Here is a 12,643-nt window from a genome sequence, read left to right as displayed (position 1 = left end):
AAAATTAGGGAAATCATTTACTACTACATGAAAGTCAGTTTAAATGCTTTGTTCTCATTTTTTATTCCCATAAATGTATGTTTCTTAGAAGCATGGGATGATATATGCAAGTTTTACTCATTAAATTTACCTTTACAGATAAATAGGTTATCTTTTCTCTCTGAAGATCATGTTACATGCTCTATGAAGGAAGTTCCTATGAAAAAGAAATCACCCAAATGGACCCCCTCAGTGTTACTCTCTTCCATATTCCTAGCCAAGTCAAAAGTATCAAACTACATACCTATGCATCCTCCCTGAAAACTAACCATTCAGGGTATCAAAGGAAGTACTGTGCCATAGACCAGAGCACAGGATTTTTGGATCTAACAGTCCTTTAATAAATGGTTGTTGAAATCTTATATAAAAATCTTCACATTCCCACTATGTGACCAAAATGATTAGTTCCATTATTTAACATACTTAACCATAGATAATAACAGCAGCTAAAGTCACTGCTATCCGGGATATTCATTTTTCCCTGAGTAGATTTCCAGGTCTACTTATCTGCCCACTAAAACCATGAGTTATCATTTAACAACCTGATGATTATGTAACAATCACAAATGATTAGTTCGTCTCTATATGCACCTTGGAAAATAATTCATTGTCTCATAAAAAAAAAAGATTAAAAAATTGTTTGAAGACAAAAAATACTACCAAGTAAAAATTGTTTGAAGACAAAAAATACTACCAAGTATCTTTTTAATTATTACCATTTAATACTTGATGCTTTATAGGTACAAATTCATTCTGAAGCGATGCTTGTGGAACTTTTCATTTAAAATCTCAACTGAATATTTGACATTAAAATTGTTCAGCTGTGTTATACTTTCTCTTCTTTGTAAGACAAAAACATTGCTTATTGACAAGCCACCCAGAAAATTTTGTAAACTGAGAGATCATCTCCCAATTGTTTCAGTTTTTGTCAGATTTGGCTTATGAGTGCTCTAACTTTGTAGGTATATAGGAGGTAAAATATCTGTGTATAAAGTATTATTCAAGCAAAAGGTCTTTAAGTTTATGCATTTCAATATACATGGATGTTGTTCTTAAAAATATGAAATCAAAGTTTAAAGATTTGATCTATCAAAATGTGCTGATAAATGATAAGGGATAAATGCAAATTCGATGGTCAATACCAAAAGACCAAAAAAAAAAGGTCCTCTACCATTGTTCATGTTTTATCTATTTTTTAAAAAACCGTAGAAGGAAAAATACCCTAGGGGGGAAAAATTGAAGCTTTACTGCAAAAGAAATGAATGCAAGAAATGGCACTTTAAGTAGTGAAGAGACGTGAAGCATTGCACCTTCATAGCCTGCTAAGGAGCAACAGCTGTACCTAATTTCAACTTGACGTGCTTCAGATCTCATATTCATATAGGTATTTAATGATCCAAACATAATGGTCCTATATAGAATAATTACTTATATGAAGGAGCAAACTTCATACGCATTCCTTTTTAAATGATCCTTCAAGAGAAAAACTGCACTGGCTCTTTGAACAATGAATAGTCTCTTTCACCAATCCAAATGTTTGGGGCTAAAAAGCGTATCTTTTACGAGAAAATAATAATAGTGGTGAAGTTACTTCTTTTTGACAGACTCTTTTTGTTTCCCCCCTTCCCAGGAAAGCCAGTACAATGACAAAAGGTAGAATGCCAGGCCAATTATTAAGTCATACTGGTAGATGGTTACAAGAAATATCAGAAACAAAAGGACATAAGGGACTTTAGAGTTGGTGTATTTCGAAAGCAGAGATTCGCTGCTTTCAGTTTGACCTTCCTGGGCAGGGAGACTAGTGGAAGTAGAGCTCTCAGATTGCTTGTCACCTGAAGAGCCCAGTGATTGTCCAGAGGCTAATCCTTCATTTTCATGCCTTGCCTGTTCCACGTTCTCAACAGCTTCACCGATGAAAATCGTTGACCGTAGAGATTTTTCTACACCGTGTTCTCCTTGTTGAAAAATCTGGCTTTTAAATTTTTCTCTGCTACTACCTGAGGTCTCTGTTCCTGAACTTTTAGAAACTTCTTCAGGTATAGAACCAAGATGAGGGTGCTTCTCAACACCCTGGATTTCACTTGTTGGATTACAATTATATTCTGATTTAGTAGAAATAGATTGGAGAGTCATGGTAGTAATTATATTTTCTACAGCAATTGCCTGTTCATGAGATGGCACTGAGGTTTTAGCATGGTGATTGGAAACGTGAGAGCCATTCTGAGAAGCTCTGTTAGTGTCTGAGTTTAAAGCAGAATGAATAAGAGCATCTCTATCTCGGTTCTTTAATTCTTGGACCTGTTTATGATCTTTATTTTTTGGAAATGTTTTTTCATCTTTTGGTAACATTCCCAAATGTAAATCCAGTTCTGATGCTGCTTTTTGATTGCCTGTAACAACTTGTAAGGATTCTTCTACAGATGTGAAATTTCCAATGCCACATTTCTTCCTGTCATGTGTCTTCCCAGGATTGTATATAGATATGGTTTCTTCTTTCTCCATTTCATCTACATGTACATTACAAATACCTAAACGTGATTCCTTTTCAAAATCATTGTCATAAATTACACCTCCTGTATCTCGTTGACAAAGGGTATAATGTGAATCATCATTTCCCCCTTTATGTGGATCAAACGCTGTTTCCTTTACCTCGATGGGCCTGTCACTTCGTGCTGTCTCTTGAGGTACCTTAGCAATTATTGCTTTTTCTCTAGCAGACATGCTTTCTAGAGCACTTTCTGATGTTGTCTTAATTATATAAGCTGTACCTGCTTCTGCTTTTTCAGTAACACCATGATCAGCTAGAGAAGACAGTTCACAGCTCACTGTTTCTTGGCAGGTAAACAATTCTTCCGTAGGAATAGCTTTCAAACTCCTTGTATTATCTCTTTTTTCCCACATGTCTTCACAATCTGCTTGTTCTTTGATCTGTTCTGTCCTATTTGTCTTGCTTTCTCTTGCTTCTCTCTGACTTTCTAGAACATTCCAACTTAGTTTCTGTTGTGCATTCTTATTCTGATCTTCACGATTAATCCAATCTGATTTTTCTTCTTCAACTTGGAAAAGGCAATCATTCCTCAAAACATTTCCACTTCTTGGTGAACAAACTTGGCCACGCATCCCTCCTAAAGTAGTGCCTTCACTAGTCAAGAGATCACGTCCTGGAGTTGGTAACACAGCTTTTTCCCAACTTAGACTTATTTTTGGCAAATGAAACATATCTGCGCTGATTGCCTGGTTGGGAATTGTGGTGTCTTTACTCAGCTGAATGGTTAGGTCTCTGTTGCTAGCTGCCGCCCCTTCTGTACTGATTTCAGAGTGGCCCATCTTCCTTTCTTGGTCATGTAAGATTGAATGAAAATTTTTGCTTTGTTTTACATTAACATCTAACTGTATTCTTTGCTCCTCCTCCTCAGTCTTACCATTGTCATAACCTTTCTTAGAAGACCCTTTTTCCATTGATTCTTCTGAGTGGAAATCTCTTCTTAAACATTCCCAATCTTTTATTTCAATTTTCTCAGCTTTTCCTTCATGTTTTTTATTAAAGTTGTCTGCAACTAGTTGATCTGTGGAGGGACAAGGTATTTGCACTCTGGCTCTCCTTTTCGCGGGATTAGCATTATCATCCAGTACTTCTTTGCTGCCAAGATGTAATCGCACTAATTCATTACTGCTAGTATCTCCCAATGGTGGCTCAATTTCTCCTCTATCTGTAGTAATTTCCTCTGAAAGTTGATGTCTACACTTATTTTCTGAGGAATATTTTTCAATACAGTAAAAATCTCCCTTTAAGGGGCTTTCTGCTGATGAACTTGGAGACAAAGACCTTTTAAACAAGTCAGGGTGTACTTCACCATGGCTTTGCTTCTTCTCTAACCCCTCAGCTTTATTTGGAAAATTGACCGGATCTATTGCAAAGGTATTCTTTTCATCTCTGGAAGCAGTACTTCTTATTAAGCATTGATTTATCTTAAGGGATAAAAAACAAAACAAAACAGATAATGATCAAATGATTTTAAATATACAGAATGAATTAGATTTCATTAGTGGGGCTAGCAATTAACTCATAGATTTCCTTGATTCATTTCATTTGTGGATTTTGTATAAATTCTGAAAGCCGGATGTTTTGGGGGGATCCTTTTAGGCTATGACTTGTGAATGAGATTAATAAGAAAAGGGACCAAAATTAATCACTCTCCTTCCAGCTTCCAAATATCACATTGTATTATTCAACTATTCTTGCTTGTCATTGCACTTTCTCCTCACTTAGGATATACACATTGATAGCTCCATGCTAATCAATTAGAGAGCAGCTTCCTGGGTGCCCCTTGCTGCATTTACACTTGCTGTAGGTGCCCCTATTACAGTTTCTCTTATTAATATGTTTTCTGCAAAGCCTCTGCAAACTATTAATAGCAAAACGTCACTCAAAGAAAAGTGAGGGAGTTAATGTCTCTGCAAATTCTGTTTTAATGACCCTCTGCCAACTGGTACTCAAATGTATTTGAGCTCTTCAGTGATGCCAACTGTCAGGATTTAACAGTGAGATGCCTGTGTTTTTTTTTCCTCCTCATAACTGACATTTGCATGATCTCAATAATTATATGCAAATCTTACGTTTTCCCCTTCTTCTCACATAAGGCTCATGTTACTTGTCAACTGCACAGCTGTCTTGTAAGCCAATGCCTGTGGGTTCCACAGATTTGGTTGTATTTCCATCTATTATAGAGCTTCATTGTTTTATGCATTAACGTCAGCATGGAGCAAATTAGCATCTAAATTACAGCTCCCTGTTCATTTATTGGATGTACAATCTCAGTAACTTCTAAACAAACTTTTATATTTGAGCCTGCTCATTGTAATGAGGTGTATTGGTGAAGCATGTGATTTTTCAGGGCCCTTTCATTATATTCTGTGGTTTGAAAAAAAAAAATGGCGATGTTAACTTTCAGCTGGTGAGAATTCTCACAATGGGTGACAACTTTGTAGTTTCTTAAAGTTGGAGCAAAGTAAATTGCATACTTTAGTGATGCAGCTTCCATATCACTATAGAAAAGGTGGAAAATGTGGGGAAAGAGATGAGCTCTATTTCTTTTCTGTTTCAGCACTGACACTTGAAGAGGCAAATGTCATTTTAATCTTGGATGATTATGAATCCATGTATCCTAATGATATGAGCTCCAACCAAATACAGTAAAGGATAAATTGCATTATGTGACTCATTTACTCCCATTTCTTCCTTTGTGATAAAAATGCTATCTAAACCATCCCCCCAAAATTCCAAATAGATTGAATGTTCACCAAGTGTGAAATTTATGATAACAAATTTAATACTAAATTGTACAGTACTGAATTTGTTTCCTGTTTTAAAAATATAGCACAGGCTATTTTCTCCTCATTTGATAATTTAATACTTCCTAATGATATAGAACTGTGAGATTCTCACAAAGATGGAAGTAAGTTTTTTAAAAAAATGCTGTTAAATGCAGGATTCAGACTTGAAAAGCTGGACAGACTCTAACAATCATCGAGTCCAACCCTCTCATTTTACAGACGAGTTTATGCTAAGTGTACACTTGTCACAAAGATTAGAAATGCACATCAGCATAGTGCTTCCTCTTCTATAATTCCTACAAACTATTACTCAGAGCCGCTGGTGAAGAGATAAGAAATGAATGTCATTAATTTACCACTGCAGAGACCAGAAGCAACATACTGAAATCAAAGTGCCTTGTTGATCAAGCTAGAGATGCAAGGACAAAATAGGCTGTGCTTTCACATTTGCAAATTATATTAGTTGAAACTATTGAAAGGCAGGCATTGCAGCATCTTTGAAGCATAAATGGATTCATCCTCTGTAATACCGTGGCAACCAGAACACTTACCATCATCTCTAATTCTTTTTCATTATGTTCATCATGTTCCCTGTTTACATCTTTTACATTTTGATTACTGGTTTCCAAGTCTTCCTTGTCCTCATGAGAACAAACAATTGTTGGGATATAGGTATCTGCAAAGTTAATAAAATTGTGTCTGTGTAAGATCGTTATCATTGTAGGTTTTAAAAAAAGACACAGATTTTGTTTCAAAATTAAATTAAAAAATCAAATAAAAAATATTACCTGTAATCTTTGAGTTCTCAAAGTTACTCTCATTTGATGTTGCTAATGATTCTTCTTTACTGTCAAATTTAAAACAGAATGTTATAAATGTTTTCTGAGACTACCTCTTCTAAGTATTTTTGTACAGGGGAAAATTCAAACAGATAACAAGTCAAATATTATATAACCTTTCATATTTTCTTGCATTACTTGGTATGCTTTTTAACTAAAATTAATCTCTTGGAATAATTCAGTAGTAATTCACTAGTAGTAGAAAAATTTTTAAATAATTTCCACAATGCCATATTTATAAATAAGATTGTGTTGTCTATATTTAAAACTTACATAACCAAAGCAAAAATATATGTAAATGCTGATTATTCCATCATGCATGAATTTAATCTTTGCAAGTGAGAACATTTTTCTCTTGGTTTAAATGATAAAGTTTTATGAACTGACAGTCCTTTTGTGGTCATGGAAATTGCTTTTTAATGTTCCAATTATTAATTTTTTTGTGTTGCATTTTATTTAAAATTCTTTCAGTTAGGTGGATATAACATTAACTCTCTCTCTCCAGGAAAGGGGGAAAAAAAAACAAACTAAAAACTGAAAGGCAGCTAAATTTATACTCAGTTCAAAGACTTTATGTCTGTATTGCCACAGGCTAATTTTACAACCAAGACTTCAGATTGCACATATGAAAGCATGTATTTTCTTTCTTTAAAATGATTTGGGTTATACTTCCTTTATGATAATTTTCTGCATGGTGATTAATACATTTTTCTTTCAAATGTACTCTATTTGTAGGTATATTTGTGGCATTGTTAGAATTTAGATTTGTCCATGACACTCAACAAACAGGTCAATCTATTGGAAATGATTCAGCCAGTGTTCACATTTTCTTGTATTGTCTCAGCTGAATTTTCTTATGATGACTTTCTCAATGACCTTTTCTCTTTAATAAAATGCATCTAGAAAGTTGGCAATGGCTGATAAAGTTGTGTAATAGAGTCTACTCTCCATTGCATGGATAATGTTGCTCCAAATCCCAGGAAAGCCAATCTTTTTTCAATCATGAGAAAACTTCAAATTCTTCCATCTAGACTAAACAAGAAGGTATTTTTTGTATGTATTTATGTTTTGTATATATATTTTGTATATATTTATAAGTTTATAAGTTTAATTTAACTGTACCAAAAATATTTGGTATTTTTCAGTGGGTCCATGAAGAAAATGTTTCTGCATAAATATAACATCACTGGAAAAATATAGTAATTACACAATTGATACTGAACCTATAAATCTGTATTGTTTAATGAGGCCAATAATTATGCAAAGAATTGTTTTTGTGCAATCTAACTGTAAGCTGATGGGTTTTTTTCCTTCTCCAAATACATGATATTTAGGTACTTAAAAATATATAAACCATCACACACCATTTAGTTGTTCTTGCTCTCTCTTTATCTCCATAACAGCATTGAAAATCTCATTTGTCGAGGGAAAAACAGCCATTTAAAGCCTTCTGTTTTTGACTAACCAAAATGCAATCAATAATTTTTCTAATTTAATTATCTAAGATACTTCAATTTTTAAAAAATGATTGCATCAAAAGAAAATAAACCTGCTTTTAACTAATATGAGGGACAAAAAAATTAGGTACTAAAATGTATATTATTATATTGGTGTCTTATAGAACATGTAAATACATAAAATGGGAGAGATATCTTAGATTCAGGGATAAATACAAGAAAGAAAAGCTGAAATACATGAAATTTAAATATTATACCAAATATCTATGAAGAAAACTAATAGAAGATATGTAAGACTCCTACTACAAGGAAAAGAATAAAGTTGTATCAAGAAATAAAAAACCCCTAGAAAAATTGAGATACATACCATGTTCATAGATAGGAAGAAGATATATTAAAGTATTAATTCTCTCCCAAATTGATCTGAGATTCAGTCCAATTCTAATCAAAATTCCACAACAGTTTTTGGGGCACCTGGGTGGTTCAGTCTGCTAAGCATCTGTCTTCGGCTCAGGTCATGATCTTGGGGTCCTAGGAAGGAACCCGACATCAGGCTCCCTACTCAATGGGGAAGACTGCTTCTCCCTCTCCCTCTGCCTCTCCCCGTGCTTGGGCTCTCTTGTTTGCTCTCTCTCAAATAAATAAATAAAATCTTTTAAAAATACACAACAGGTTTTTTTGTTTTCTGGGTTTCTTGTTTTGTTTTGTTTTGTTTTTTACAAAATTGGAAAACATATCTTTTTTTTTTTAAGATTTTATTTATTTATTTGATAGAGAGAGATCACAGTAGACAGAGAGGCAGACAGAGAGAAGGAAGCAGGCTCCCCGCAGGAGCAGAGAGCCCGATGCAGGACTCGATCCCAGGACCCTGAGATCATGACCTGAGCCGAAGGCAGCGGCTTAACCCACTGAGCCACCCAGGTGCCCTGAAAACACTGTCTTAAAGAGAAGACTAAAGGACTGAAGATAGATGAAATATTTCTGAGAAGTTGCTTTGAGGAGAAACCTGTTCTACCTAATTTCAAGAAATCTTATGAAGTTTTAGTTACTTAAGACTGCTATGCTGGGGGCACCTGGGTGGCTCAGTGGGTTAAAGCCTCTGCTTTTGGCTCGGGTCATTGATCCCAGGGTCCTGGGATAGAGCCCACATCTGGCTCTCTGCTCAGTGGGGAGCCTGCTTCCTCCTCTCTCTCTCTGCCTGCCTCTCTAACTACTTGTGATCTCTGTCTTTCAAATAAATAATTTTAAAAAAAGACTGCTATGCTGATGCACATATCTAGAACTTGGGTATATGGCAAACATGGTTACATAGCAGGTAATAAGAGATTGTTCAATAAATGGAGATAGGGGAAATGGCTGCTTCTACAGAAAAGATGAAATCAGCACATGTATTCAAAAATCAACTCCAGATGGGATAAAACCTGAAATGTCAAAAACCTTGAAATTCTTTTTTTTTTTTTTTAAGATTTATTTATGGGACACCTGGGTGGCTCAGTGGGTTAAAACCTCTGTCTTCAGCTCAGGTCATGATCACAGGGTTCTGGGATTGAGCCCCACATTGGGCTCTCTGCTCAGTGGGGAGCCTGCTTCCTCTTCTCTCTCTGCCTGCCCCTCTGCCTACTTGTGATCTCTGTCTGTCAAATAAATAAAATATTTTTTTAAAGATTTATTTATTTTTTCAGCTATATACATGCATTTTAATTTTAATGTTTGTGGCCAATACTGTGCAAGACCAATGTTTACAGCCTTACATTAACTTCTCCAGCAGGACCCATATGTAGCAGAAGTGTTCATATTGCTTTTATTTCTGCTTGTTAGACTAATAGTATCCTAAAATAATATAGCCACCTGGAACCATACTTACACAAAATATAAAAAGAATCTAGATGATTTAATTGTATTCTGTATTTCTGTAATTCTATATTAAAAAATCATAAGAGAACTCACAATGTAATTTTTCCAAAACACAGCTTTTATTATAGCACACCCTAAATTAGATATACCTCTCTCTGTAAACATTGTGCATGTTCATGAAAAGTCTGGTTTCCTAAATAGGTATAATGAACAAATATAAGCAAAGTTGTTCAAGAAATTTACCCTTGAAACTTAAATTAACTATTACCATCTTTGAAGTTGAAAAATAACACAGAAATGTTCCACTATGGAATGTTGAAATATAAACAATTTGAATTTTAAAGTCATTTATTCTTTTGAAAATATATTCCTGTTTTAAACAACCAAAAAAATCTAAGATTCAAATTTGTCTCTATGAATAGGTTAAGCAATACACTAAATCATACTTACTTAGAAGCAACAAAAACTTTGGCAGTAATGCAACTAATGTCTAATGAACCCAGAAGTTCAGATAAAATTGGAAGTCTATGTATCCTCTATAACAAAACATTTCCTTCACTCAGAAAAAAAAAAAAAAAAATCTAGCATCTGATTTAAGTATATAAAGCCAAAATATTCTCTTTGCCAGTGCTCTGCTGAAATGTGAAACTTATACAACCAGTTTCATTAAATTGACCAGTAGAGGTTTATTTTTACTCCTGTATATTTCTGGTATCTATTGAACAGGTTTTACTTTGATGGAAAGCCATTTTGAGTCATGGGATTGTCATTAAGTTACAATTGTCACTGACCTGATTATCAGAAGTATGGCTAGTATCAATTATTTATTTAGAGAGCACAGCAGGAGGAGGTGCAGAGGAAAAGGGAGAGAAATCCTCAAGGAGACTCCACTCCACTCCCAGTGTGGGGCTCATTCTCACTATGGTAAAATCATGACCTGAGCCAAAACCAAGAGCCTGTCGCTCAACTGGCTGTGCCACCCAGGCACCCCTAAGCCTTGAAATTCTTAATAGAAATATATGTGGGGCACCTCGGTGGCTCAGTGGGTTAAAGCCTCTGGTCATTATCAGCTCAGGTCATGATCTCAAGGTCCTGGGATCGAGCCCCGCATCAGGCTCTCTGCTCAGCAGAGCCTGCTTCCTCTTCTCTCCCTGCCTGCCTCTGCCTACTTGTGATCTCTGTCTGTCGAATACATAAATAAAATCTTAAAAAAGAAAATACATTTGAATATCTTACACACTCAGAGTTGGAAATTTTTTCTTAAATAAGAAGGGAAAAAAGTGACTATAAAAAAAAAAGATTGTCAGTGTAGCTGTGTTGAAATTTAAAACTTGTTCATTAAAAGGCAGATTTATAAGAGAAAAATAAAAATTACAAACTAGGATAAAATGCACGTGTTACATAAAACCAACACAAAAAGGCATCAAGAATATATAAAGAACTCCTACAATTCAATAAGAAAGCCCTAACATTTTCATAGAATCAGGGGAGAGGGACAGACCTTTCACTGAAGAGAAACTACATATAGCCAGTAAGCACAGAAAGGGATAGGCAGTATTGTTAGAGAACAGAGAAATGTAAATCAAGACCACAAGGTCTTAATATCCATTTAATATCCATTTAATTGATAAAAATTAATATCCATTTAATTGATAAAAATCGCTATCAAGTATACAAACTTGAAACAATCCAAATGCCCACCAACAGGAGAGAGACACAAAACTATGGCATAACATTAAAAAGGAATATTATATAGCACTCAAAATCAATAAACCACAGAGACATACAACAGTATGGGTAAATCTTAGTAATATAACATTAAATGAATAGTCCCAAAACATTACATCAGATGTTCTTTTTTTTATAAGCTAAAAACTACTAAAGTAGATAGATCTATAGATAGATATAGAGATATAGATAGATCTATAGATAGATATAGAGATATAGATAGATAGAGATATAGAGATAGAGATCTATATAGATATAGAGATATAGAGATATAGAGTTGTTCTGTGGCTTAGATTAGAGGATGACTTTAGATAAAATCCCACTCTGAAATTCAAAGTGCCAGTCATATGACCAATTATATCTAAAGAGTGAAATTAAAACAACTTTAGAAGAATTGAGGAAAAAAACAAAGCACTTGATGATTGATGATAGGGCCCAGAACTATACACAGTTGTCATAGAAAGGACAAGTACTATTGAATATTTCTAGTCTCCCTTTTAAGGGAGACTGAGCCCTTTTAAGCAAAGAAATTTCATATTTATTTGTATTCCCAGTGGCTAACACAGCGCCTGACCCATACTAGTGGCATAACAAATGCTGTTGAGCAAATGCACAGCATCTTTTCTACTCTTACCTTCTCTTTACCTCTTTGTCTTATAATGCTGAAAGTTTTCCCTCTTCCAAAGCTCAGGAAAATGTTTTTAATTATGACTTCAAATAATTAAACAACTTCCTAAAATCTTATACACTTAGAAATTAAAATGTCAAAAAGATATGTATTTTGTGGAGAAAGTTCCAACGCATCTTAAATCATATAATATAGTCCTTTGTATTATTTAATCATAAGGGTCATTCATTCTTCTCGAATATATTTTGATCACCCACTCTCACAACTTAATAACAAACACTGGGAAATCAAAGATGAATAAACTATAATGTCTTAATCCCCTTCATTAAACTCCTTAATCCCCTTCACCTATTTAACACATCTCTAAGCCCACCTCCTCTCTGGTAACCACCAGTTTGTTTTTGAGTAGATTTTTTTCTTTTTCTTTTTTTTTTTTCAATTTCTTTTCAGTGTTCCAGAATTCATTGTTTATGCCCTACAACCAGTACTCCATGCAATACATGCCCTTCATAATACCCACCGCCATGCTCACCCACCCCTCACCCCCTTCCCTCTAAAAGCCTCAGTTTATTTCTTAGAGTCCACAGTCTTTCATGGTTTGTCTCCCCCTCCAATTTAAAAGGGCTTAGCATGCTAAGCCGAGTGGGGCCGAATTCTTTATACACTTTTTAATCTCTGCAGGGGGTGGTGGGAAAAGGGAGTTCAGTGGGAGAGAGACATGGTCAGATGTCCATTTCAGAACCAATCTCTGGAGGTTCATTTAG

The 12,643-nt window shown here is 34.7% G+C and overlaps 1 protein-coding gene across 1 annotated transcript in view; it reads right to left on the bottom strand.

The window, feature by feature from the left end:
* Nucleotides 1-740: 740 nt before the first annotated feature.
* The window catches only part of PPP1R3A (protein phosphatase 1 regulatory subunit 3A), a 40,538-nt gene continuing 28,635 nt past the window's right edge, over nt 741-12,643 (bottom strand). Inside the window, exons 2-4 of the mRNA XM_082693070.1 lie at nt 6,162-6,220; nt 5,925-6,049; nt 741-4,008 (exon numbers count right to left, since the gene is read on the bottom strand). Coding sequence (XP_082549196.1) covers nt 1,627-4,008; nt 5,925-6,049; nt 6,162-6,220 — 2,566 coding nt within the window. The 3' untranslated portion in view covers nt 741-1,626. The remainder of the gene's footprint in view (nt 4,009-5,924; nt 6,050-6,161; nt 6,221-12,643) is intronic.

This window comes from Mustela nivalis (assembly GCF_964662115.1).
Source record: "Mustela nivalis genome assembly, chromosome: 12".
In the NCBI taxonomy this organism is placed as follows: domain Eukaryota; kingdom Metazoa; phylum Chordata; class Mammalia; order Carnivora; family Mustelidae; genus Mustela; species Mustela nivalis.
The sequence above is the reverse complement of the archived record's forward strand: the minus strand, read 5'-3'. Positions and strand labels throughout refer to the sequence as shown.